At 43.6% G+C, this 25,560-nt stretch overlaps 1 protein-coding gene across 1 annotated transcript in view; it reads right to left on the reverse strand.

The window, feature by feature from the left end:
- PIBF1 (progesterone immunomodulatory binding factor 1) overlaps positions 1–25,560 on the reverse strand; it is a 797,165-nt gene that overhangs the window by 358,245 nt on the left and 413,360 nt on the right. Inside the window, exon 13 of the mRNA XM_086933412.1 lies at positions 411–501. Coding sequence (XP_086789538.1) covers positions 411–501 — 91 coding nt within the window. The remainder of the gene's footprint in view (positions 1–410; positions 502–25,560) is intronic.

Below are 25,560 nucleotides of genomic sequence, written 5' to 3' on the forward strand. Positions count from 1 at the left end.
TTGGGTAGGACCATTCCAGGTTACCCATGGACCTCAAAACTCTTAATTATGTAAGAAAGCACCGGCTTTGAGGAATTTCCTTGAGAAATATAGAAATAGCGAACATAGAAATATAGAATAAGTACAGCAGATTCATGATTACACCATCTTAGTATTTAGTTGTAAAGGACAATCTCTGTCTTAGATTTGGAACTTTTAGTAATTGGAAAAGAAAAGGGAGAGCGTGGCACGCTTGCACCACTTATAAGCTGATTTAATTCCCAGCCTTCTGATTTCCCTAAAGAAAGCAGGGGAAAATAATATTTTTACGAATCAATGTTCCTGTTATCCCGAAGGCAGAAGTCTTATACCCCACAGTGCAATTTACTTTATGACGATTTAGCATAGGAAATCTGTTTTCATTGCCTTACCTTTGTTTTAATCGTCTTTTAGCTGTTGTGGGCACGTTAGCTCCGTAGCCATATGAAAACAGAACTCTTTCCGCTTCATCTTCACTTTCCACTGTAAAAGAAATAGTAGGTTACCTTAATGTTTTAAAACTAACAAATAAAAACGATGAAAGCACCAACTCAAAAGTAACATACACTCAATAGAAATATCTATATTGGCCCTGGTTTGCTAATTTTGCAGAATTTAAAAAATATATTTTTACTGAATTGCTCGCTCAGCAGAAAAGATTATAATTATAACATTAAAAAAAATTTAAGGCAGATAAAACTAAAAATTCTATGTTCTAAGAGTGGGAGAGTGCCTTATCTCCTCACGACCGACTTCTGGCCTATTCCTGGGGACCCCCACTGATACCATCTAAGTTGGTCACAATCTGGGAGTTTCATTTAATGAGGAATTGACCTTGGAGACACATGTTAATAAAACTGTGGGAATTGTTTCTCCCTCATTAGTGTCTGAGGAAAATTCTTCCCCTGCTCAAACCATGGTAGTTAGCAGAGTTATTTTGAGCAGGTTAGACTACTGTAATTCTCTTTTGTTGGAGTCTCCCAAGTATTTAACTGGCAGATTGCAGAGAATTCAGAATATGGCAGCCAAGCTGGCTCAGTCACATCCCTGTCATTCTTCTTCTTCCCAAGCCCTTGCGGAGCTGCATTGGCTCCCTATAGTGCAGAGGGTTTATTTTAAATACCTCTGCGTTGTGTTTAAGGCACTGCATGGTTTGTGTCCTATACGTTTGCAGAGTAAATTCCACTAGTATGCCCCTTCCCACTGTCTTCGCTCCTCCGCAGCTAATTGGGTGAAAGTACCCTGACCAGAAGAGCTAAGTTGGGGGGTCAAGCTTTTAGTGTTGCTGCTGCAAGACTCTGGAACAAGCTACCCCTGGAGCTGCGACAGACGCATGATCTTTTGCCTTTTCGTAAACAAATAAAAACCTGGCTCTTTCCTATAACCTAACCTCTAGCTGATTTAGATCACAGCTGTCTTTTACTGTTTTCCCTCTTTAGCGCCAGGATGCCCGATGGCTTGCAGTGCGCTTTATACATTTCTTTTACATTACATTACATACATCCTGTTCTGAGCCACCAACCCCGGATGTCCAGGGACTACAGCAACTTTTAACCCTCCTCCCACCTCTCCTTTAAAGAACCCCACCCTGCCACCATGGAACTGAACCAATTCTCTGGCACATTTTAAGGATGAATACATTCCCAAGAGCAGCAGGACTCTGAGGTAAAGAGCACAATTAAACTAATAACACAGGCTTCCATTCAATCCGCAAGTATCCTTCAAATTCATGAGTGTACACATCATTAGTGCAGCATAGGGCGATGCAGCGGCATCTACCCTCAGAGGTGTGAAGGGCTCACAGCACCACAATCTTAGTATCTACCTGGGGCAGCGGAAATATTTCCTGCTACCACTAAAGTTAATTTCACTCTTGATGTGCCTCCATTCAAATCACTCGTATGAATCCATAGTCTCATAAATTCAGAGGGACAAGAGTATTCACTGCACACATTTAGTCTTTGCTAGACCAGTCAGCCTTAGGGTGGTCTTCTCCCAAGCACTTTTCCACTCCTGCTTTGCTGAATTTGTTTTTATTAGCCTTAGGACTCTGTGCACTTTACCACTTCTAACCAGTACTAAAATGCATTTGCTCACTCCTTAATACATGGTAAAATTGGCTTACACCTGATTGTCATATCTGAATTAATTTTAATTCTCCAGTAAAACGGTATGCCCTATACCCAGGGCTGGTAAATTAAATGCTGCTAGTGGGACTGCAGCACCTATTGCGCCATGTTGAGTTACAATTGGTGTGTTTGAGCTGACGCCATGTATTGGGCAATACCCACTGAGACACAGCTAGGTGCTGCTCCACACACACTGAAAAGCGTGATTTAAACAATCCGTGATTTAGACTCTGCAAATCACTCTAGAGATACTTGCTTACAATAACCTACTGGTTCCCTCAGCCCAGTATTTACTATTGTCTCACTTAGTATTTACTGGGAACACCAATCAGGACATGAGCGTGTGTATCTTTTTTCCATTTCTCTTTCTGCAGGCAGCCACGCCCATGCGATTAGCGCGAGAGCCAAGAAGACGCTACTCACGCCACCTTGAGACTGACACGTCCCGCGCACAACGCGAGACCGAGCAGAACCCTAATTACCTGCAACCAGCCACACCTGGCATCCCATGCAGGTATATATACGCTGCCACTCAGAGCTCACTTCCACCGGAGCTCTGGACCGGACAACAGGTTTCCAGCGAGTCCGGAGACATTGCGCAGTAAGTAACAGAGGCCGCCCCGCTCACGGTACAGCAGCCAGTCATGCTGCCCCCGGCCGTGACTGAGCGAGCATTTGTTTACCGTTCTAAACACCGGGCCACAGCCTCCCTTCTTACCCCCCCCCCCCCCCCCCCCCTACAAAGAGTTCTCTTTTTCTACTCAGAGTGCAACCAGTCCCGGCCCCCGGCAGAGGTCCCTGGAACATTGTCCACTGTACATAGGTGTAAGCAGTGTTCTTAAGATTCTAACACCGCTATAGCTTGGAACTGGCACCTATACAGCATATACCATGAGAACGGCCTTTCCCACGATTCGCCACTAGCGCCAACACTACCGCCTAAACCGCCAACACGTTTAGGCACTTTGCGCTAGTTCACTTTATGTATATAGTCACATACTATGTGCCTTTACAATATGTGTGTTTCTTTTGTCCTTTTTTGTCTGTCTCTTTTTAATCCCTAACGGGTACAGTCTGAGAGGAAACCCCTCTTACATATATAAGCACCTTAGCGTGTGCTTTACACACAGGGCTCTGACAACCACATAGATCCCTGTAACACCCACACGTACATTTGGTCCTGAAGAAAGCCAGTAGAAGAAAAGGCCTGGCTGAAACTAGTCGACCGCACTGGACGTTGGAGACCATAAGTCTACCATGCACGTCCCAAGCCTTTGTTTTTAGTTACTGCCTGGAGCCCACCAATAAAGTAACCTTTGGGACTCCAAGGACAGTATTTTAAAACCCCACGCAGCGCACACGCACAGCGCACTCGCAAACTCAACAAAACCCGCTCCGCACTAATCTGGCGTCGCAGCACACCTAAGGCACACTATGTGCCTTGGGTGGGGCCAGATGATGAAGCATGCCACCAACTAGGTTGGTGGGTGAGGGCCTTCATAAAAACCAAATGGGTTTTCCACAGAGACACACAGCAAACACCAAACAGAACTAGTTCCTGTTGATTGATCATCACTTTTAGATGGTTAGCAATTTTATGCTCTAACCATTTGGTGCCTGCAGCCAATTTCCAGGGTCACATGACTAGATGTAATTGGAAGATGCCCTTTGTGTATTACTCCCAGACCACCATACAATAGGGGCACTGTGTGTTGGCAGGATGGGCCATCCCAGCAGGATGGGGGTAGAGCTCTGCACAGCCCCACTTGCACTTCAAAGGTGCTGCCTCGGCATACACTAAACTTCACACTAGCCTTTTATGGCTCCAGGCATCCTGGGACCAGGGCAGGGAATTCCAGACGTGTGTGGTGTGTGTTTTGTGTGTGTTGTGTTTGCGGTCTGTGTGGTGTGTGGTGTGTGCGGGCGGATCTACTCCAGAAATGTCGCCCATTTCAAAGCTGGCACCAGGTATGTAGAAAACTAGGAACCCTCAGGCCCACTCTTCAAGTTCACTTATGGACCTGCCGAGTACTTCAGAGGTCTGACCTGTTGAACACCAAGAACTCTGCCCTGCTGCCTAAGGCTGCCTTGTGTCCTCAAAAGACTGCCCTGCTGTTTGAGTCTTGCTTTTCTACTTGAACCCAGAACTGCTCTATAGTGTAGATGGCAATCCTCCTGTTAAAATCATCAGGGATAGAAAAGGCTTCGCCATGTTGAACTCGCACCTAGATTTCACCTGAGTGAATCTTGACCCTCCAAAAGTTGCCCCTCCAGCCCAGGACCCTTGGAAGCGGCACTAAAGGGGCCCAAATACCAAACTTGGGACTTACATTTTCAGCCTTAAAATGCCTTAAGAAGCTAAAGGTGACCTGGACCTACTTGCTTGTTGATCGGGCTAAGGTGCATTGCCGGTTGGCCTGACTTCACAGTAGCTCCGGCGATGTTCTTCTCTGCAGCATCAAATCCAGTTCAGGGACTCCTGTCCATTAGGGAATCTGGCCTTGTGGAGCCCTCATTGGCTAGTCTGAAGCTTCGTCCCGCTGGAGATTTTCAACTTCCATAAAAGAGACTAAGCTCAAACATAGAAATCTTCACTGCAGCTTCGTCTAGCAGCGCCCCATCAACAACGTCTCCTCATTCGACACCGCCAGCTGCCAAACCACTCTTGAAAATTACCTTTGTAGACACATTCTTTCATGAACTTTCTTCCACGTTCGAAGGGAAAAAGAGACCAGGAAATACACTTTGTGTATATGAACCCCGGTTTCCCATAATTTCAACTAGCCCCGGTCAATGTGCCCACGATTGGTGCTTTGATCTTTTAGGTGCTAGTTTTTACCCTAAACTAAAAAAAAATCATAACTCCGGTTCTACTGGTTGGATTGTTATTGTTTCGGTGTCAAATACTCTACTAAAATGAAATCTATTTTTCTAAAATATTGTGGGATTTTTGTTGTGTTCTGTTTTTACCTTATCACTGTTTGTATGCTGCATAAATACATTATAAATTGCCTCTAAGTTAAACCTGATTGTTTTTGTGCCAAGCTACCAGAGGGTTGAACACAGGTTAATTTAGTGACTTTTGTCACGGACAAGGATTATGGCTGTTTGTTGAAAAGGGTTCAACGCCCCCTTCCAACAACCAATTGTGTCACCGTCGTTGAAACTATTATGGCCAATTGAAGCCTTATTTCACCAAACTCGTTCTATGGAAAAACTGAAAAATGGATACTTGAAAGAAAGGTGGCTCTGCAAAGGTGCTAGAAACCAAATGCAAATGAAGCTCCTTATGCCCCTGCGATTTCATTTCGTTCTAGCCCATCTTTCTCAGACACACCTAGAAATACAGCTGTGTAACAGTTGGTAAACAGCAAAAAAGTGTTTGTCCCCTCCAGACTCCTGTCTTCAATGGAAAGTGCAGAAAATACTTGTATCGATTTATGAGCAATGCACATACTGAAAATTAGCAGGCCTAAATTACCCAAAAGAACACAGAGAAAAAGAGTGCGACTTTTGGTAAACAACAAAAAGGTGTATGTCCCCTCGGGACTCAAGTCTTCACTGTGATGTGCAGAAAACAATTCCAACGATTTATGAGCAATGTACATACTGAAAAATTACCCAAAAGAATTCCGAGAACAGACTGTGTTATCATTGACCTGCTCTAATAACGTCAGGTAGTTTCCACAATATCATTAATAAGCACAAGTAGCCATTTTCTCAAATAAAAACAAGCATTTGCGGAGCAAACACATTTGACCTCGTCAGCCTGCATTTTTTTCCTTACAAATATATGCAACAGGCATTCAAAGTTTTAAAGTTATAAAAAGTAAAAATGCTGCCAGCTCAAGAGCAAGTCTATTTTTTAAAAATAAATAAATGCCTGATCACAAAAAGAAGTTCACTTAAAAAAACATTTAACAAAAGAAGAAACAAAAGCAAAGATTAACCTACTAGCTCTGGCACTTCAATGTTTTTAACTAGATGTGTACCAGCAAAATGAAGTCACTCACAGTGAAGGCAGTCCATGGATAAAGCAACTGTGTGATGCGGAGGAGGGCGGATTCAAAATGTGAATGACAGCTTAACAAACCAAAGGATGAAGTGGGCTGACGGAAAACCCCTGTATGTATATGCACATGAATAATTATTTTCGTTATTATAATGAACCTTTAAACAAAACTTTGGGTAGACAGCCATTTCTGTTAGTAACTCAGACTTAAAAGAAAAACACAAGAGTTTGGCAGAGTAACACTAATAATGTTCAGTACATGTAACAAAACCGTGGGCTACAACTTCGTTCTATAAGTAAGTACATGGACTTTTTATAGTAAGGGTAGAACAACATAAAAAACAAACAAACGGTAACACGGTTTAAACCATCAAAAATACTGTGACCTACATCCCCCGGAGTATTTATGCCACTAGACGCAAAAGTAGTTTATAGGAAGTTCTCAACAACTTTAGGATTATCTACGCCTTGTGTGTTTACAGTGACAATTTATTTTAAATGCATGTTTGAGATAGATAGGTACACGGTACTGCACATGTTGTTTATATCCACAGTGATTTCAGTAGTAGTTCGCATTCAATGTATTTATTTAAGTTTTGTGTACTGCAAAGCTTGGCTCAATCTCATCATACGCATTGAGGCAATTGCTCATAAAATAAAATAAAGAAAAGAGCCGCATTATCATAGGTTATCAGAATACACACTGTCCAATCTTTCTTGCCTTAGACTGTGCATCTCAAGGAATTGCAAACAGGCATGCAATAAAGTTCATACCAGAAATGTATGCCAGACGGCATCTGGAAAGGACTACTTCCTCAGTTTTCTCACAAGACAGCTAATTACAGACCCATCGTTTGAAGCACCGAAGCTGTCACCGTCTAACGCAAAACAACGTGTAGTAGTGGCAACTTCATAGATGTTTTAGGAAAGGAAGTAACAGGACTGATCGGTGGAAGAGAGTAAAATCTTCGGTGGGTGAATAAACGCTTCTTACAACACAGAACACAGCTTAGCAAAGGCAGATATTCAGGGCTTTAAGTGGGATGAAAAAACTGGGGGTCTCTCAAAGGGGCGTGGCCAATTTAACTAAGGGTGTGGCTTAAAAACACATAAGCTAAAAATCTGTTCTTAGCATATGCCGCCTGATTTGTATTTTTCTGTTGCTATCATTGCATCCAGATATATGATACAAGTAACATCATACCCACAACAAGTCAGGACTGTTAGTTTTGTCAATGGTTGTCAGTTGCATGAGATAAATAAGCAGCAACTACGGGTTGAATATAATATTAAAACATCTTCCACTTAAAGCCCTGGTGACAGAGAAGGGAAATCCAGAGAGAAAGTGATTCTCTTTAAAGGATATCCCTTCCCCTAAAACGCTCACTCGGCATGACGTCATGCCGTAACTTCTCCACTACTGAGAAGTGTGAGAACGCGCCCATCGATGTGCCTGCTGCCACTGGAGTTCAGCAAAAAAACAGACCGCCTGTGCCAGGGCACAAAACAGAGCCCTATAGAGACTCGTTTCGAGGCCCCCTTTAAAAAATTGCTGGCAGCACCGGTGAGACCCGGCCCACTCAAAGCCCTGCAGATATTAATCAAAGTACCCCTATGGTATCCTCCCTTACTATATGCTAGCTTGGACGAGCTCAATGCCTAAATGCTCTACAGCATATTAATTCAACTGAAGCAGGTGCCAACGACATTAGAATCTTGATCTCCAGAATGCATTATGTTTTCATGATACAGTAGCCGGCAAGTTAGCATGTTTTTATTTTTTTCTATGCATCTGCCATCATGCTATACCATAAATAATCAACTGAGAATCAGCATTCTGTCAAGTTGCTACTCGAGGCGGAAAGTGCACAGTGCATCTCCCCGCCTTTGACCAATTTCAAGATGGGTCTGCCTTTCCTTTGTATCACCACACTGTCAACTTAAAACAGTCCCTCCATGCTCATGGCCACAGCACTAGTTAAAGAAGAAAAAGTTGGACATTTATTTTTCTCGGGCTGGCGTGAGGAGGTAACCCGTAGTGCATACGTCATATTTTTGGGGGATACAGTGAATGCCCTTCATATGGAATTGTCGATATTGGTCTTTTCCCCTCCTTTGTCCCCTTGAGTACTTCACGAGTAATTGAAACAAGCATTTGCAATGAATAGGGCTCGCATTTGCGAGAGTTTACGATATTGGCATTGTAAATGACAATGCCTTTTATTTGTATGTTTTCATAATTAACACATAAATAAAAGGCATTGTCATGAATAATGCCAATGGCTCAAACTCTTGTAAATGCGAGACCTATTCAAAGAAGCGGCCCCCCATTGTCCAGGGCTGCTTAGAAAGTAAAAGCGTGCATGGTGCGCGGAATGTTGCAGGAATGTCATGCCTGCAGTTGGCAGAAACTATGTAAAGAAAATAGTACTTACAGACTAAAAAAGTCTCACAGTGTAACAGCCTAAGTAAAAGGGCCAGTCCTCATGGGAGGTTACGAATGAAGAGAAGGCAGTACTAAGGAGGGACTAACATCAGAAGCCAGCATTTTATGAATGACAATGACACAAGCCAATGACAAATGTATGCGGAGAGTGAGTGGGGCTTCTATTCCATACTCCAATACGGCATGGCTCGCAGAGCAGAGCATGCGCTGCCCAGGCTCGACCTAAAAAGTGCCCCTTCTTAGACGAGCGTCTAAAGTTGCGTAGCCTCAGACCATGCCTGCAAAAAGTGGTTTGGAGCTTTGAAGTCCCGCCTTGGTCAGCCTGCTAAATGATACGAGTTTTTAGATCAGGATAGTATGGCATACAGATCAGCCCAGGAAGAGTCCAGAACACAATGAAAACAGGTCGTGGATTAATGGTATTACAGTGTTCAGTGTGGTAGCAGGATCATGGGCTACATGTATGTGGAAACATGTAGAATGACTAATCCTTTGGTGCCCTTCTATTGCCTGTTGTAACATTTCAAGAAGCTTTTTTTTGGGGCATACACATTTTTAAATTCTCTCTTAAAATCCCCATTACAAGATTTGGATCTTCAAATAAATACTGTAAACTGGGGCTTTATAAATATACTTTAACTAAGATTACATTGTCAAAATAAGTGAACTGTGTAGTTTCTCTTTACACTGCTCTCAAGTGGCCCCCATTTGGAGGCTCCAACTTGCACTCCTTTGTGGTCCAAATCTGATTTCCCTCCAATGGTCACGCTCAAAACTATTACTTTGGTCCCATGCCATTGTAGAGCCCGGACAAGGCATCAAAGGGTTTTTCCACGAGTAGCCCGCTGCTCCGGAACACAATGAGGATTCATCTACATTTCATTCACCCTTCCTTAAGATGACAATAAATAATATAATGAGGTGGGATGAATAGAATTATGTTACCTTGCTTTACACTCCCTGTTCATCACTTCCTTTCGTGTGGGTCAAGATTGTTTTGATATCTTACTCTAATTCTACCAGACAAGCAGCATTGCAACCAGTTTATATTGAATAAAACCATTCTGTGACCACAAAAGAAGCAACGCACTTTCGAGCACTTATTGATCATTCGGTGAAACGAAACGTCACACTTGCTTTTAGAAATATCAAATTGATAATCAAGTGTTTAACCTTCCGCAAGCATTTTCTCTATCCAGCACTGGTGACTGGAGGCCAAGCATGGGACCTGGAGTTCAGGAACCAAGGGAGATGGAATGAGGTGACTTACGCACTCCTGTGTTTTCAAGAAGTAAATTCCAAGGATGTATAAATTAGCACTAAATACTTATTGTTCCACGGGCACTCCTCACACACCCTAAGCTTTTAACACTACCAGCCGGTGAATCCTTGACTAGCAGGTAAAGTATCAGCTATGTACCTTATAACTTTGAGATCCAATCATAGGTTCTCTCGTTCACAATATTTGTATCTCTAGTACTGGGAGACAATGACATATACACTTCTACAATCTGCCCAGTAACTGGGAGCACTTCAAACAGGCTAACTTCCAGGCGCAACTCATAAGCGAGCACACTGGGCTTTGCCCCCGACCAGATGCCCCGGTCATAGATCTATCCCGGCTTGTGTCTTTCATTTATCAAAAGGCAATACTTTTTTATATTTTTGATTACGAAAGTGAGAGCCAACGATCTACATTATAATTAATAGTTGCAAATATAAAATACATACATATTGTGTCATGTCTATAGAGTGATTCTGATACCATGATTGATACACACAGATAGATAGATAGATAGATAGATAGATAGATAGATAGATAGATAGATAGATAGATAGATAGATAGATAGATAGATAGATAGATAATGTGTGCAGAAAACGAAGTCAGGGACTATGTTCACTATCGGCAATTATAACGCTAGTATTAAGTCCATCCAGGGCTCTAGTCAGGATACCACGCGGATGGACGGTGTCCCCCCACTTATTTTACCGGGAGCTTGATAACTGGAGCAAATGGAGCCACACATTCACTCTTTGGCCTCTCTGGGGCGAGATCAGAGCCCATTTAGAACGCTGCTCACGCGCTGGATTCTCTGATGCAATTGCATCTAAGGGGTAAGCGCGGGAAGGCAATGAGTCTGATGGTCCAAGCCACCTTTCTTGACGTCACTTCCAGTTGTGACATCAGCGTCCCCCCACTTCTTTTTTTAGGACTTGTGCACTGAGTCTATCCTTTAAAGTTAAATATCAATCTATGTGCAATACTGCAGAGCCCGTTTCTCAAACAGTTCCACATCTCTTGGCCTCTTTTCTTACTTCTTGCATCTTTTAGTTTATACAGAGAATCCTTCGTATAGAAACATGCTCTGTACCTTGTCCACCACTGACCTAGAGATGGCGGATCGAGATTCACCTAAGCAAGGTAATAGTAATTCTAGCATTAAATATTGCAACGATTAGACGTTCTGATTTTATCTGAGACCAAGCTGATTATTATTAATACCTTATATAACAAGTGGGTGAGAAAAGCGAATTTGATTTGGCAGCATAATAATAAAGGCTTATGAAAAATAGACGGTCAATAGCCTACTAAACGAGGGCGGACTAAACATGTGCAAAACATTAGCTTCTACCTGGTGACATCTTGGGACAGAAAGAGGTACGAGTCAGACCCTCTGCCTCAATCTGTGTATTCTCAGAGTGTAATAAAAACAAAACAATGTTTTAGAGTTCTACATTTTTTAAATCAGCTGTAAACAGAGGCGAGGTGGATATCAACATTTAATTTAACCTGCCAACAGCTGATATGGTCGGTACATAAAGTGATCTACTTTGATATCACAAACGATTGCATAATACACCCTCAGAGTTTGTTCTGAATTAGCAAAAAATAAGACTAACAATGGGTTTTGTTCAAAGTTCATTTGAGTCCTTTCAATTTAATAAAAAATCTATCAGAAGATATTTAATCATTTAAAAAAAAGAAACAGCAATTGTCATGGCAACTTTAATTCTTCTTGTGATGTAAATGTAACAATAGAGCGATCTTTAACTAACTGCCCAAATAGATTAACCTCAGAACATGGTCACAACTTACTTTACTTGTCATGACAGATGCTGTGCACCATAGTGGAGTGAGAATTGTAAGGCGTTGTACGAAATAATTGCACCCATCATTCGCAAAGATGGATTGTGAATTTTACTGTCTTGAACCTGACGTTTTGTAAAAGCTATATTAGAACAAGGATACAAATAATGCCTTGGCTTTGCTATCCAGGCACTCATTGATGGTGTTTTCAAGTTACCCTCGACAAGCATGCCCACAAGTCTGATCATGGCCCCAAAAATATTTACAATTGGGTAAACCCGACCTTCTTCTTTTGCTAGGAAGGTTCAACAATGTCAATGTTCTCTTTGGGAGTTTATAGCTCCGGATGAAACTAGATAGGGCTAAATCAGTTCCGGGAGACCAAACGCTTTTCACAAATAGCCAGTATAGACCTAAACAAATATACATATTTGTTTTAGGAAATACCACCTTCTAAATAAGATTACAAATTCCTACAGAACTAAAACGCAAATGGTCCTACAATTTTGGATTCGACTTTTTACAACAATAGGTAATTGCTAGTTTCAACTATGTTATTACAGTACGCGTGCAAGGTTAACCCCCCCAAAGCATTTTACATTATCGGTATTACACTGATCATTCTTGTTACAGAATATATATTAGCTAGGGTTTCAGCTTTATGTTTTTTTTAATTGGTAACCAAATATAGCCTCCAAATCAGTTGCATGCCTTTCTATTTCCCAAATCGCTTTTGCTGCATCTAGAAGAAACAATTGCTACATCATCTGCATAAGGAAATACTTTAGTGGTCAGACCAGTTGAGATAATTGGGGAGATTCTATTTTCAGTCATTATTTTGCGTAAAACAGCTCTAATTACAGAGAGTTGGCCATCATACATATATTTCTAGTTCGCTAATAATAAGCCGTAACCCTCTTTCTGGTGAATACTATATAGAACCACAGACTCTTTGCCTTTTCTAAATATTCCCCAAGTGTTTGACTAAATCTGGAAAACTCAAAAGCAGTACTCTTGTGCGGCAGAAGGTGGCATTGTGAGGCTCTGCCTAGATGTTGTTCTATTTTGAACTTACGACTGGAGCCACATTTAGATGCCCCTCATGGGTGCTGAGGTCAGTTTTTTCATAGGCTTGTTCGAGCCTTCAGGCGCAGAGCTCATCTGCAAATTGGTATGACCAGTGTGCAAAAATAAAGCCCTTTTCACAGAACAGGAAGAAGAGAGTGTGGCAGGAATCTGCACCAGAAAGAGCGTTACCGAAGGTTAGTAACTTTCTCTTCTGATGGATACTTCTAACCACAGACTTCACACCTTGTGAATAAATACCAAAGCAGTATCTTCGCAGGTTGTGGTTCTGTGGAATGGCTCAGATTAGAGAGTCCTGCAAGACTAATCAGGCAAAATGCCCATTCCGACAGACTTAATTATCAAGGAAATAGTGCTTCTGGAACGTGTGCACTGAAGCCCATGCTGCAGCCTGACGAATATCCAGGCAGGCGCTCGGTGTGCCAGTGCAAAGGAGCCGATTTGGCTTGAGTGGAATGAGCCCTCAATCCTTCAGGTTGCAGTTTCTTAGCAACATATTGCGGATTTTAATGCTTGATACTATCCACCTAGATATGGTTCTTCTCTGCACTGCCTTGCCTTTCTTTGCTCATGAGAAGCCTTAAAAGGGCTAATCACCCACTCCTTCAGGGTGGTTGTGTGCCAGAAAAGACACACTGAATGGGTTTTGAAGGTGTAGTTGCTGGAGGAGAGGTGGACTGAGTTGTGCGTTGTCCCTGATGCCCTTAGCATTGCCTTTGGGAGAAGCAGGCTCCACTTGGAAAGGGCTGGCAAGTTTGCTGTGCCAGCAGCGAGATTGGTGGTTGACGGTATGATAATCTCCTGTCATAACTCAGGAATCGGCAAAATAGTTGGGGAAATTGTCAGACGGGTGTGAAGAGACCCAAGTAGCAAGGTTTGGCCCCCCCTAATAGTTCCCGGGCGAAATCATCTGACTTCTCACCAACAAGGCAAGAGTCCTAAAAAGGCATATCTATTAAGGATGTTTGGACAGCCTTTGAGAAGCCCGTAGACCTCATCCAAGTGTGCCACCGAATCATCACACATGTACCAATAGCCTGACCCAAGCAATCAGTCGTGTCCAAACATCCCAGCAATGCAGCATGGTATGAGCTTAAGACACCCATAGGTTGTCTGGCAATACCAGTAAGATCTGACCGACCATCCTCCATAGTGCACTGAGGTATTGACCAAGAATACAGCTAGCATTTGCTCAACATAGGGCAAGGCTTGCAGAAGAAAATGTGCTTGCCAAAAGGTTTCCATACAGTTAGATTTGCAGTCTGATAGAGTCATAGGAAAGGCATTCGTATTGGCTTTACCGGCGGATGCTTGAACTTGCCTATGTACAGTGAATAGAAACACCGACCTTTAATTTAAGTACTTAGAATTAGCAAGGCTGAAAAGTCTGTTACTGAGCGCATTCTGGTCCCAACGATTCAGCAGAACGCGCCACTCAAACACAATCTTGAGTTTCTCTCTATGCACTGTCTGCAGTCGGAAGGCGTTCGGAGCAAGTGAGCATTGAACATCATTGACAGCAGATTCAGTGCACAATCGTTGGTGGAAGCCCTGATGAAGTTCCTCCATGGGAACGAAACGCGGTGGCTGATGTCCATTTTTTTAACACTTTCTACAATAAAGAAAACTGCTATACTGATTTGATGACCCTGACTCCATCCCTGGTGCACCTTCTTCACATCTACAGAATGGACCATCCCTTGACATAAAGAGCTTCTTCTCTTCGTCTTTTAATCTACACTTAGGTGGGCCAGCCTGTGTGGTTGAATCCTTACAACAGTGGATGAGAACAACATCCTCTCTATGGTTCTCACTTGGAGAAGGGATGGGAGGATCAAGCTCAGATTGACCTTGATTCACCACATCACAAACGTTGGCAAAAGGGGATGTGGCCTTTTCTGCTAAGGTCCTTTTGTCCAATATCATAAACTTTGTCAAAGACAAAAGCAAGGCGAGGATATGAACAGCATTGTTCACCAATTTTTCCATTAGTGCCAAGATCGTATACAGGACGCTTTCTAAGCAACAAAGTGGACCTGCTACAGAGCCATGGCCATATGCCAGATTGCAAGAGGGCTGCTGCCCCAATAGACTCCCTGGTATGAGGAGCAACTCCGAGAATATACAAACCCAAAGGAAGAAGTAGAGGACAAACGGAGAGAAGCTTTAGAGGAGCAGTAAACAGCTGCTCTGTGTGATGAGCTGCCAAAAGACTCTTCCAAGCGACCGGAATGGCCACCTCCCACTTGCATTGAGAACAAGATTGTACTGGTGATATTCTGCATCGTGCATCCTATCATGGCTGTCCTTCAATATCCTCGGCATGGAGCCACCATTTTGTTGTTTCTTTTCCTCTCCCTCGGTCCATTGGACCTCACCCTGCCGCCCCTCAGACATTGCTCCTCGGCTGGATTGCCTTATCTTGTTCCCCCTCCCCCCCCCCCAGGCCCCGTCTCTCCTATCACCTATCTCATCTCCCCCTCCCTCCCTCTCTGTACCCCCTTGGATGTCTGGTTTCTCCGTTCACTCCGTAGATATCGTCTCTCCTATCACCTATCGAATCTCCCTCTCCCTCCCTTTTTCTACCCCCTTGGATGTCTTGTTTCTCTGTTCACTCTGTAGATAAATATTATATAATCGTTTTTAGACTAATCGTTGTGATAATGGAATCCTGAGTGAATTTTGTAGGTGCAGAGACAGAACTCTAACCACCAATATATGTAGTAGTATGTTGTACTTAATATCACTATTTTGCGATTTTGAGCTTAGCCGTTTGCATCTCTCCCCAGAGTTACTCCACAACGAAAACATTTCCTTTTCTTCAATCTGTATCTCTTCCTTGTGGGACTCTACAACTCGCTGACTCCCTTCCTTTGTCTCCCGGTTCTCCCTGACCCTTGCCTTTCGAGGACCCTGTCTTTTTCTGTCTTATGTTCCCCCTCTGTTGACCTGCCAGTTCCAACACTCCTCCTAACCCCCTGTTCCCTGTGCCCTTAGACTAAGCACTCCTTCTCCCCTTGTTGTGGATAGATCCAATATTCATACCCTGGAGTCTCAGTGACCCCTCAGAGAGTCCACAGCGCCAAGGGTGCCACTCACAGTTGAGGTTTGGTATGGCACCCCTTGCCGAAGCACTCCCTCTCCCCTTGTTGGGGAAGGATCCAGTAGGTAGGCCTTGGAGTCTCAGAGACCCCTCTGAGAGCGTCAACTGCGTAAAGGGAGCCTCTCGCAACGGAGATGTGGGATTGATACCATTTCCCCTGGGATCACAGCTTACCGGACCTTGGTCGCGGATTTTACTCGTACACCGGTTTGTGCCCCCTCCACCCTCCTCCTCCTTTTTCATGCTTTGTCTCTCATCCTCCCCTACCTCTTTCCCTCTTTCATTCTTTGTCCACTTCCCCTGCTTGCTCCTAGCCCCTCTCCCCTGAATCTCTCCCCTTGCCTGCTTTTTTTCCTACTTATATGTCTTTATTTTTTTCTTGACATAACCGGTATCTAAGCCGCCTAGCCTACTATCCAGTGTGCCCTTTTTCTAAGCACTCCTTCTCCCCTTGTTGGGGAAAGATCCAATATTCATACTCTGGAGTCTCAGTTACACCTCTGAGAGAGTCCACAGCATCAAGGGAGCCACTCACAGTTGAGTTTATGGTATGGCCCCCTGTTGGACCTGGCCTCGTGGCGTGGTTCCCCCGCGATCCTCAGCGCCCCGTTAGCTTAGCCCCGTGCCAGAAATCCCTGGTCGTCCTGTCCATGTCCGCCCAAACGCCGACGACCAGCCCCAGCATACCCCCGTACTCCTCCCCGGCCCTGCGCACCAGACCCTGCATGGCCCCATAGGCCCACCGGCAGCCATTTTCCCTTCCCGAGATCCCTGACTCCCTGGGCCTAGCATGACCCCCAGCCCCAGCGACACTCAGGCTCCAGACATGCCAGCCCCCGCTGGGAGGGTGAGGGCTCCCCGAGTGAGAGAAGACAGGGAGTTTCGATTGCACCTCCGGCCTCCCCTGAGAGACTGGTTTCTGTCACACCTCTGGCCATCCTCTGGGAGCCGGTTTCGATCGCACCTCTGGCCTCCCCGAGTGCTGGCTCTAAACCCTGCTGGGCTTCTGAGAATTCCCGGACGCATCCTCAAAGATATCAAAGGGCCAACCGCCGGACCTCACCAACGACCAGCCCCCAAGGCCTAAGACCTCCGCATGCGAGGGTCCGGACATCAAAGGGCCACTGGACTATATCAAGGCCCGCCCAAGAACTAGCGGGCAGTTGTATCCTGGACAAGAAAGCCCTGCTGATCTGATCGCGGCTGACCCTTGGGGAAACTGAACATTGGAACTCTTCGAGCCCTGCTGACGCTGACGCGGCTCTTCCTCGCACCTACAGAACCGGAACATCGGAGCCCTGCTGACCTCGTCGCGGCTCGATCTTGAACCTCAAAGATCTTCATCGAACACCCCGAGCCCTGCTGACGTGGTCGCGGCTCCTCAAGAACTATCCACCGGATCGAGCCCTGCTGACTTCGTCATGACTCGAGGAGTACTCTGGTCTGGCTAGACCATCAACGCTACCAACACGAACGGAGTTGACCGTAACTGAGTAGGACATCCAGTACGACTATCATCTCCCGTATCCCCCCGGCTCGAGGATTGAGAGCTGCGCGCAGGGTACGCATCGTACTGGCCAAAAAACTAAGACTGTCCCGCTTCCTCGTTACCCGAATCTCTGAGACTTTACGATCCCTCGATCGTCTGTAAATAAGAGTGTTGACTCCTTTTCCTGTTCATAAAGAACGTGTTACTGAAAGCCTACAGTGTGGTGTCCGTTCGTAAGCGTGGTGTGATCTCAGTGTGTGCAATTCATTACCCGATGTCCTCCCGAGTGGGGACCTCTCGTCAAGGCTCTGCAGTATTGGCAGGAGAGGTGGGTCACGGAGCCGTTGGGTAGACATAACCTGACCTCTTGGGCCGCCCCTTCTAACACCCCCCCCTTGCCGAATCACTCCCTCTCCCCTTGTTGGGAAAGGATCCAATGGTTAGACCTTGGAGTCTCAGAGACCCCTCTGAGAGAGTCCACTGCGTCAAGGGAGCCTCATGCAACGGAGATGTGGGAATTATTTCACTTCCCCTGGGATCACAGCTTACCAGACTTAGGACGCAGCTGTTACTCGTCCTCCGGTTTGTGCCCCCATCACCCTTCCCTCCTCTTTCATACTCTGTCTCTCTCCCTCCCCCACCTCTTTCCCTACTTCATTCTTTATCTGCTTCCCCTGCTCATACCCCCTCTACACTGAATCTCCCCATGCCTGCTCTTTTCCTTACGTATATGTCCTTATTGTTTTTCTCGACCTAACATTTAACTATGTAACTATGCTCCGAAATTGTGCAATCTTGTAATGAAGTAACCTGCAACTATGGTTTGATACTTATGTAAAGCTCTCTGATACCTTTGGATCTAGCCAGCGCTATATAAAACCTTTCAAATAAAATAAATAAATAGTTTGGATGTTGCTTGAGGAATTCAGGGTCACCTGGAACTGGCAAATGGCTATGAGTGACCTGCCTGTTGCCCGAAGCACAACATTATAGTTTTTCTCAAGAGCACATCTGCAAGGGCCTCATTAAATGGCAGGAAAGGTTCTGTGGGATACTGACCAGGCTGAAAGATCTCCTTAAGAACGTTGGTTTTAACCTCAGTAGTGGCAGTTGCAGCTCAAGGACTTCTGCAGCCATTATAATCACAACAGCAAAAGATGCTCTCGCTCCAGTGGCAGGATCAGGGAGAGGGACTAATCTAATGTCTGGGAGATGTCTAAGCCACCGGCTTCCTGTCATTTCTCATACCAATTACCTTCATCATACTGGGATACAAATTCACCCCAGTCACCACTGTAATTCTGACGTTAACTCATCACAGTCAAAAAGTTGGTGTAGTGTATTTGAGCAGCCGCTCAATAAAGGTAGTGTGTCAGAATCCGTTGGATTACCAAAGGGCTGTGGGTTTGGAGCATGGCCTCAGCAGAGACAAGTTTGGCTCAAATTCTGAGACCAATATAGGGTATGGCTATGCCGTTGATGTAAAAAGAACCAACAGAGTATGATGCCATGGCCGAAGTCGGCACAGAACACAATGACTGCACTGAGGGCAAACCCATCAGTAGAAATCCAAATGGAGGACCTTGCAGATCCATGGGGCCAAAAGACGCACCAGAGGAAGGCAGAAGTATGCAGATAATGCACAGCATGTCCTCCCTAAAGGCCTCTATACTTTATGAGACATCGCTGACAGACTTGGAAAGTCAGGATGCATCAGGACCAGACTAATTCAGCTCCTCAGGAGTTTGGGAGCAAAACCAGGTGGCACATAGGGAAGGCCACGCACTGTCTCAGGAGAACAAGAATGGCAGGAATAGGCTGATTCCTACTTGGATTTCTTCTTTGACTTACCAGAGGACTATGACCCTGACCAAGATCTCCAATGGGACAGGACCCTTTTTCCACATTGACAGGCCATGGAGAAATCCTGCAGTGTTTAGCAACGCAAAGCTTCGCTTCACAATGCTGTATGGCCTTGAGTTAATCTGAGCGATTACAGGTAGGTCTTTCCCTTGTATTAAACCTGATTTTAAAACATACCAACCAGGAGCAGGAATAAAATATTAGCTCACTAGCTAGGTATTTTTAACCTATTTTCCCACTCCACATCACTGCACCACAAATATTTTCCAAAAACTAAGTGCTCCTACGTACTTCGCAAGTCGCAGCACGCCTCAATCCGCAGCGGATTGAGAGAACCCCAATGATGAAACATGCCACCTAGGGGTAACCCTGGTGGGTTGGGGGCTCTAGAAAATAATTTTTCTTTCTGGAAAGACGGTTTTTCACACATGTTCAGTGGAGTCCCTATTCTTCCAATGGTTAGGTTTTTAATTCAGGTATTCCAGATGGTGTGGAACTGCATTAAGTAAGGAGGGTGAACATAACTTTAACGTCTACCTCCCCCCGTTTTTTGATTGCACTTGAGACTGCCCCAACAACAGACGCAGAGCACCAAAAGTAATTTGGTACAGCATGCTGATTCCTGCACTTGGGATGTTATTAGTGGTTAGGGTCCAATTACAGAATGGGGAAGATGGGAGGGTCGGTGAGGAATCTGTGGCAAAACAGAGTCTCTAGAAGAGAGAGCATTACTTGTTCTTCCGGTACAGACTTCTAGCCACAGATTCCTCTACTTTTGAATAGATGTCAAAGCAGCACCTAAGCAGAGGTACGCTGTGAATGGACTCAAACCAGAAAGTCCTGTAGAACCAAGTGGGCAAAGTGACCCTCTTGGTGGACCCAACTTTCCAGGCAATAGTGCTTTCTGAACGTATGGAGGGATGCCCACGTAGTAGCCTGACAAATTTCTAGAACAGGGACTCCGCGTGGTAGCAGCTTTGGCCCTGGTGAATGTGGAAGCTGCTTTTTAGCTAGTTCAAAGCTGATCTTAATGCAGAGCTCGATCTAACGAGAGAGTGTTCTTCTCTGTACAGCATTGCCTTTTTTCGCTCCAGCAAAGTGTACAAAGAACTGATTGTCGACCCGGTGTTCTTTGGTGCAGTCTATGTAGAAGCTCAGTGCTCTCTTGGGGTATAAACAATGGAATTTCTCATCCTCCTTAGAGGGGTGAAGCAGAACATAAAACACCAGCAGTTTGATGGTTTGACCGAAGTGAATTGGTGTCAAAACGCTTGGCAGAGTACACAGAACTGGTTTGCCGGAGTAGAAGGAGGTGTATGCAGAGTTGACACAGAGCGCTTGCAGCTCACTCACACATGCAACATTATAGCAATGAGTAACACTGTCTTGTCGGTGAGGAACCGCAAGAAACAGTTGTGAAATAGCTTAAATGGAATACATGTTAGATAGGCGAGGACCATGCCACCTGGCGTGTTTATCTGGGAGGAGCCTCGGAGTCTACCTCGCAGAAATCCAGGACAGACGCAGATAGATTGGGATAGTAAACTGAATGTCCCAGACTCTCTCGGTGTAAAGATGGTTATGGTGAAATTGAGTTTCCACCTAATCGCGCACTGTTCACTTGGCGCCTTGGCGCTTTCAGTGATTTTCTCTCTTTGTATTTTATTTAAACCACACTTGTGTTTCTTGCCATTAGTATATCTTTTTATTTGATGCTTATATTTTTTTCATATAGGCTATAGTTTCTTCATTCTACATTTGCATTATTGTATGATAACAAACACATATACACAGTGCTATTTCACTTCATGTTCATCAACTTTTGCCTAGCACTTATGTAAATATACATTTAAACAACATTTCTTGAGTGAGCCCAATGCATTTCTGCACTCATGTGTGCCTTCATCAGGGGAAGAATCTACGAAAAGAAAATAAGAAAACATGGTGTAAGTATGTTATGTTTGTGGGGGGTTGTCTAAACGTGTGTCCTTGGTCTGTGCATACCTGATTGTTGGTGTAGTGTATTATTTGAATTCTGTCCTCCAATTTGGCAACTTCACTTCTGTATAAAACACAAATATAAACCCATTTGTAACTGATCCTCATATTCATATGAGATTAATTGTGGTGTACCACTAAATACCCTTCATACCTTCAATGATAGTATCGCTGATTTCTGAAAAGGTAATAAACAAAAAAATGTCTAAACTCCTTGAACTTATCCACTGTATTGACGACTATAAATCACGCTATGGCAACATACCTTTTCCAAAAGTGTCTCGAGTTTCTGAAAAACAAATCAAACCTATCCTTTAGATCCAACTTGAGAACTGGTAAAAAATAGAAGACGGGTCGCGGTAGCTCGCCGTGTTTACCTTATCTTGCTCCGGGCGTTCTAAATCTAAAAAACCGAAATACAACAATAACGTCAGTGTGCCTCGCCGCCACTCCTGAGTTATCCAATCCGACTTTAAACATCGCGTAGTCAACATACCTTTAACTGTTCCGTCGAACGTCTTGAACGATATCCGCAAGGCGCTAGGTCCAGTCCCTACGCTGGTTGCTGATTTTAAATGACTCCGCTACTCTCCGGGACAACTCCGCGTAGTTGAACACTGAAAACGGACTAGTTCATACACCTTCTACCTTCACACTATCCGTGGACGCCATCTTAGAAAAGTGCATATTCCTGTTAATGTGGTATGAGGAAGCTGGTTGTAACCTGGTTCTAAACCTACGAATGAATTCCTGATCTGTTCGGTATTGTGTATTTAGGTTACTCGGCTCTGAATAAATGGATGTTATTAATGATTACTCCCGTGACATAACTCCGCGAAGTTAAACCCTAACGTGGGACTAGCTCATACACCTAATCCTTCTTATTGTCCGTGGGCGCCATCTTGAATGGGTGCACAATCCTCTTGGTGTGGTATAATGGGACTAATTGTAGTCATGTTCTGTTACTACGAGTGTATACCAATTCTGTTCAATGTTAATATTTCTGTCGCTCGCATCTACATAAATGGGTGAAACTTAATAATTGCTCTCGTGGTATAGTAATGCTGCCAAACATCGAGTGTAAAAGATGTTGAAACATTTATAAAATTGGGCGATTCTATTGGTATGGGTACTAACATACTAAGTTGTGCTAACAGTCCACTGGGCTGATAGTGCTATAAATGTTTCTGTGTTGTATTGTAGGTTGATCAGTCACGTATTATACAAAGTGGTGTGATAGAGGAGAACCACATTTAAGTTAAGTCTGCACAAATGCGTATTCTAAAAATATGTGATATGTGAATTCATGATTCAAGATACTTTTTTCGGACACAAATAATATCAATACAAGTGATACATGCTACACACCGATAAAGGAACATCACCCTCGTATTAAATAATTGCTATTCTTTACGATTACAAACATTGGCTGAGTTCTTAGTTAAAAAGTACCTCTCCCTACTTGTTTTAATATTGTTCCTGGTTGTCTCTATAGAAAACATGCTAAATCATACTTGTCGTTAAGACCTGTGGGTGTCATAGTATTCAAATATTTGATCCAGAACAGTTCACGTTGTAGTAATCTCTGGTGATTGTCTATGCCTTGTTTCAACGGTACTCGTTCCAAAATTTGAAATCTTAATTGAGAAATACTATGTTTCTCTTGAATCCAATGTTGTACCAGTGGTGCGGTCAAGGAGTTGTTGCGAATTCGACTTTTGTGTTCTGATATCCGCACTTTTATTTTGCGTTCAGTCTTGCCAATGTACATCCTGCCGCATGGACACTTAATTCCATACACCACGTTTTGCGTGTTGCAGTCACTTGTGTGACGTAAACGAATCTGTTTGCCAGTAGTCGGATGAGTACATGTATTCCCTGTTATTACATTATTGCAATTGATGCAATTATGGCACTTGATTGTTCCTTTGTTATTAATGATTGTTTCTGGTTGATGTTTGAGTTTCAGTTTCTCTTTTAAGTTTAATCCTCTGGTGTATGCATGTACTGGCAGCTCTTGGAATAAGCCATTAAAATCTGGTTCCAGAGATAGTAACTCCCATCTTTTGTTGATGATGTTCCTGATTTTGTATGATTGAGTGGTGTATTTTGTCACAAATACCATTCTGTTTTGTTCTGTTTTGGGTCGTGGTTGTAATAATTTTGTTCTCTCCATTGCGGTTACCTTCACAATTTGTTCTTGTAATATGTTGTTAGGATATCCTCTGTCCTCATACTTCTGTATCTGTCTTTCCAGAGTTCTTTCACATGTTTGCGTGTTTGAACATATCCGCTTTATTCGGATGAATTGTGATAACGGTAAATTTTTTATCAAACTCCTCGGGTGGAAACTGGTGTAACTGAGGGCACTGTTTCGATCCGTGGGCTTTGTGTACAATTCCGTCTCGAATCCATCTGAGGTTTTGGTAATTCTGACATCAAGGAAATCAATTGTTTCGTTGCTTATTTTGTGTGTAAATTGTATTCTTGATTCCACCTGATTAAGTGTTCTTATTAGATGTTCTAATCTTTCTTGTGTGTCATCCCAAATTAAAAAGATGTCGTCTATGAAACGACAGTAGAACTTTACATGTGACCATTCTTGCCAACTCATCAAGCTTTGGGACTCAAATTGAGCCATGAAGGTGTTAGCGTATGCTGGGGCCCCAGCAAAGCCCATGGAAGTTCCGGTAAGTTGGGCAAAAAATGTGTCTTTCCATATAAAATAACTGTTGTGAAGACAAAACTTTAATAATTGCAACCAAAAATTTTTTTTGTCAGTTGGTATGTCATTCAATCTGAGTAGTGCCCACTCCGCAGCTTCAAGACCGGCTGCGTGTGGTATAGATGTATATAGTGCCACCACATCAATGGTGCACAATATCCAGTGGTCTTGATAACCCTCTTGTATCCAAGATAATTTGTTCAAAAAATCCGTTGTGTCTCGAATGTATGAGCCCCACTGCTGAACAAATTTTTGCAGATGATGATCAATATATTGGCCTATGGGATCGAAAATAGACCCGCACCCTGACACTATAGGTCTAAACGGTGGATTGGTTGGGTGCTTGTGAATCTTCGGGATCATGTATATACTTGGTCTTCTAGGATTTTTGACAGTTAGAAATGCCGCTGTCTGTTCATCAACAGTATCGTTGAGTTTGGCTATTTGTAGTATTTTTTCCAGCATACTCTGAAGTGATGTGGTTGGATCCGACGGTAACTGAAGGTATGTATCTTGATTAGAGACATGTTCATGTACTTTATATTCGTAATATTGTGTGTCCATAAGTACTAGTGCTCCTCCCTTGTCGGCTGGTTGGATAGTTAATGTTTCATCGTTAGCCAGGTTGTTGATTGTGTGCTGTTCACTTTTTGTCAAATTATTGTGTCTCTTCCTCTTGTAATCTAACATCTTTAGATCATTCTTCACCATGATTTCAAAGGTGTCAAGCATTTTGTGCGACGTTGGGGCTTGGAATACACTTTTTGGTCTGAATTGCTTGTCTGTTTGTTCAGTCTGGACGTCTGCTGGTTCGACCACATTTCCAAATTAATGTTTTAATTTCAATGTTCTCATGAACCTGAAAAATGCACCTTGTGTTTCCAATTCATTTGTTTGGGTTGTAGGCACGAATGTTAGACCTTTATTAAGCGTAGTTATTTGTTGCTTTGTCAGTGTTGTTGATGAAATATTTATGATTAGACCACTGTCCGACCGCTTCGCAGAGCTTTGCCTGCCACTTCCTCGCCTTGTTTTGCGCTTGTTGTGGGTGTTGTAGTTTGCATCGTTGGTGGTTGTCCTTGATCCTGGTCCTGTGACAAAAAAGCTGTTTGTCTACTTGTTGTTGCATGTAGACTGCTTTCTGTGGATAATATCTCTCCTTCCTGTGTCACTCTGACTGGTCCTCTCTGTATGGATGTTTCTTTGTCAGTGACTAAACTTTCTTCAGATGAATGTTGAGCCGGTGAAGTTCTTTTGGGTGGGACGAATTTGCGACGGGCATAGATGTCTGCCCATGTATAAACCTCATTTAATTTATAGTCTATTGTGTCGCGTTTGTACTTGCGTAGCTTCCCCTCTTGTAATTCCTTTTCGTATGCATCAAGTTTGAGATTAATTCCCTCTAGACTTATTTTCCATGTATCTGCTTCCATCCTGTTCTCTAGTTCTGTTTTCAAAATATATATTTCATCTTCTAATTCCCGTATGGTCTTGGCTAGTTCCTCTATTATGAGCAGTATAAGATCCAGTGAACATTTATTTAGGATGCTGTACCACTTATCCATGAACTTTGTATTGAGGTTGAATCGAAACAGCATTGGT

This window comes from Lissotriton vulgaris, chromosome 8, assembly GCF_964263255.1.
Source record: "Lissotriton vulgaris chromosome 8, aLisVul1.2, whole genome shotgun sequence".
Taxonomy (NCBI): Eukaryota; Metazoa; Chordata; class Amphibia; order Caudata; family Salamandridae; genus Lissotriton; species Lissotriton vulgaris.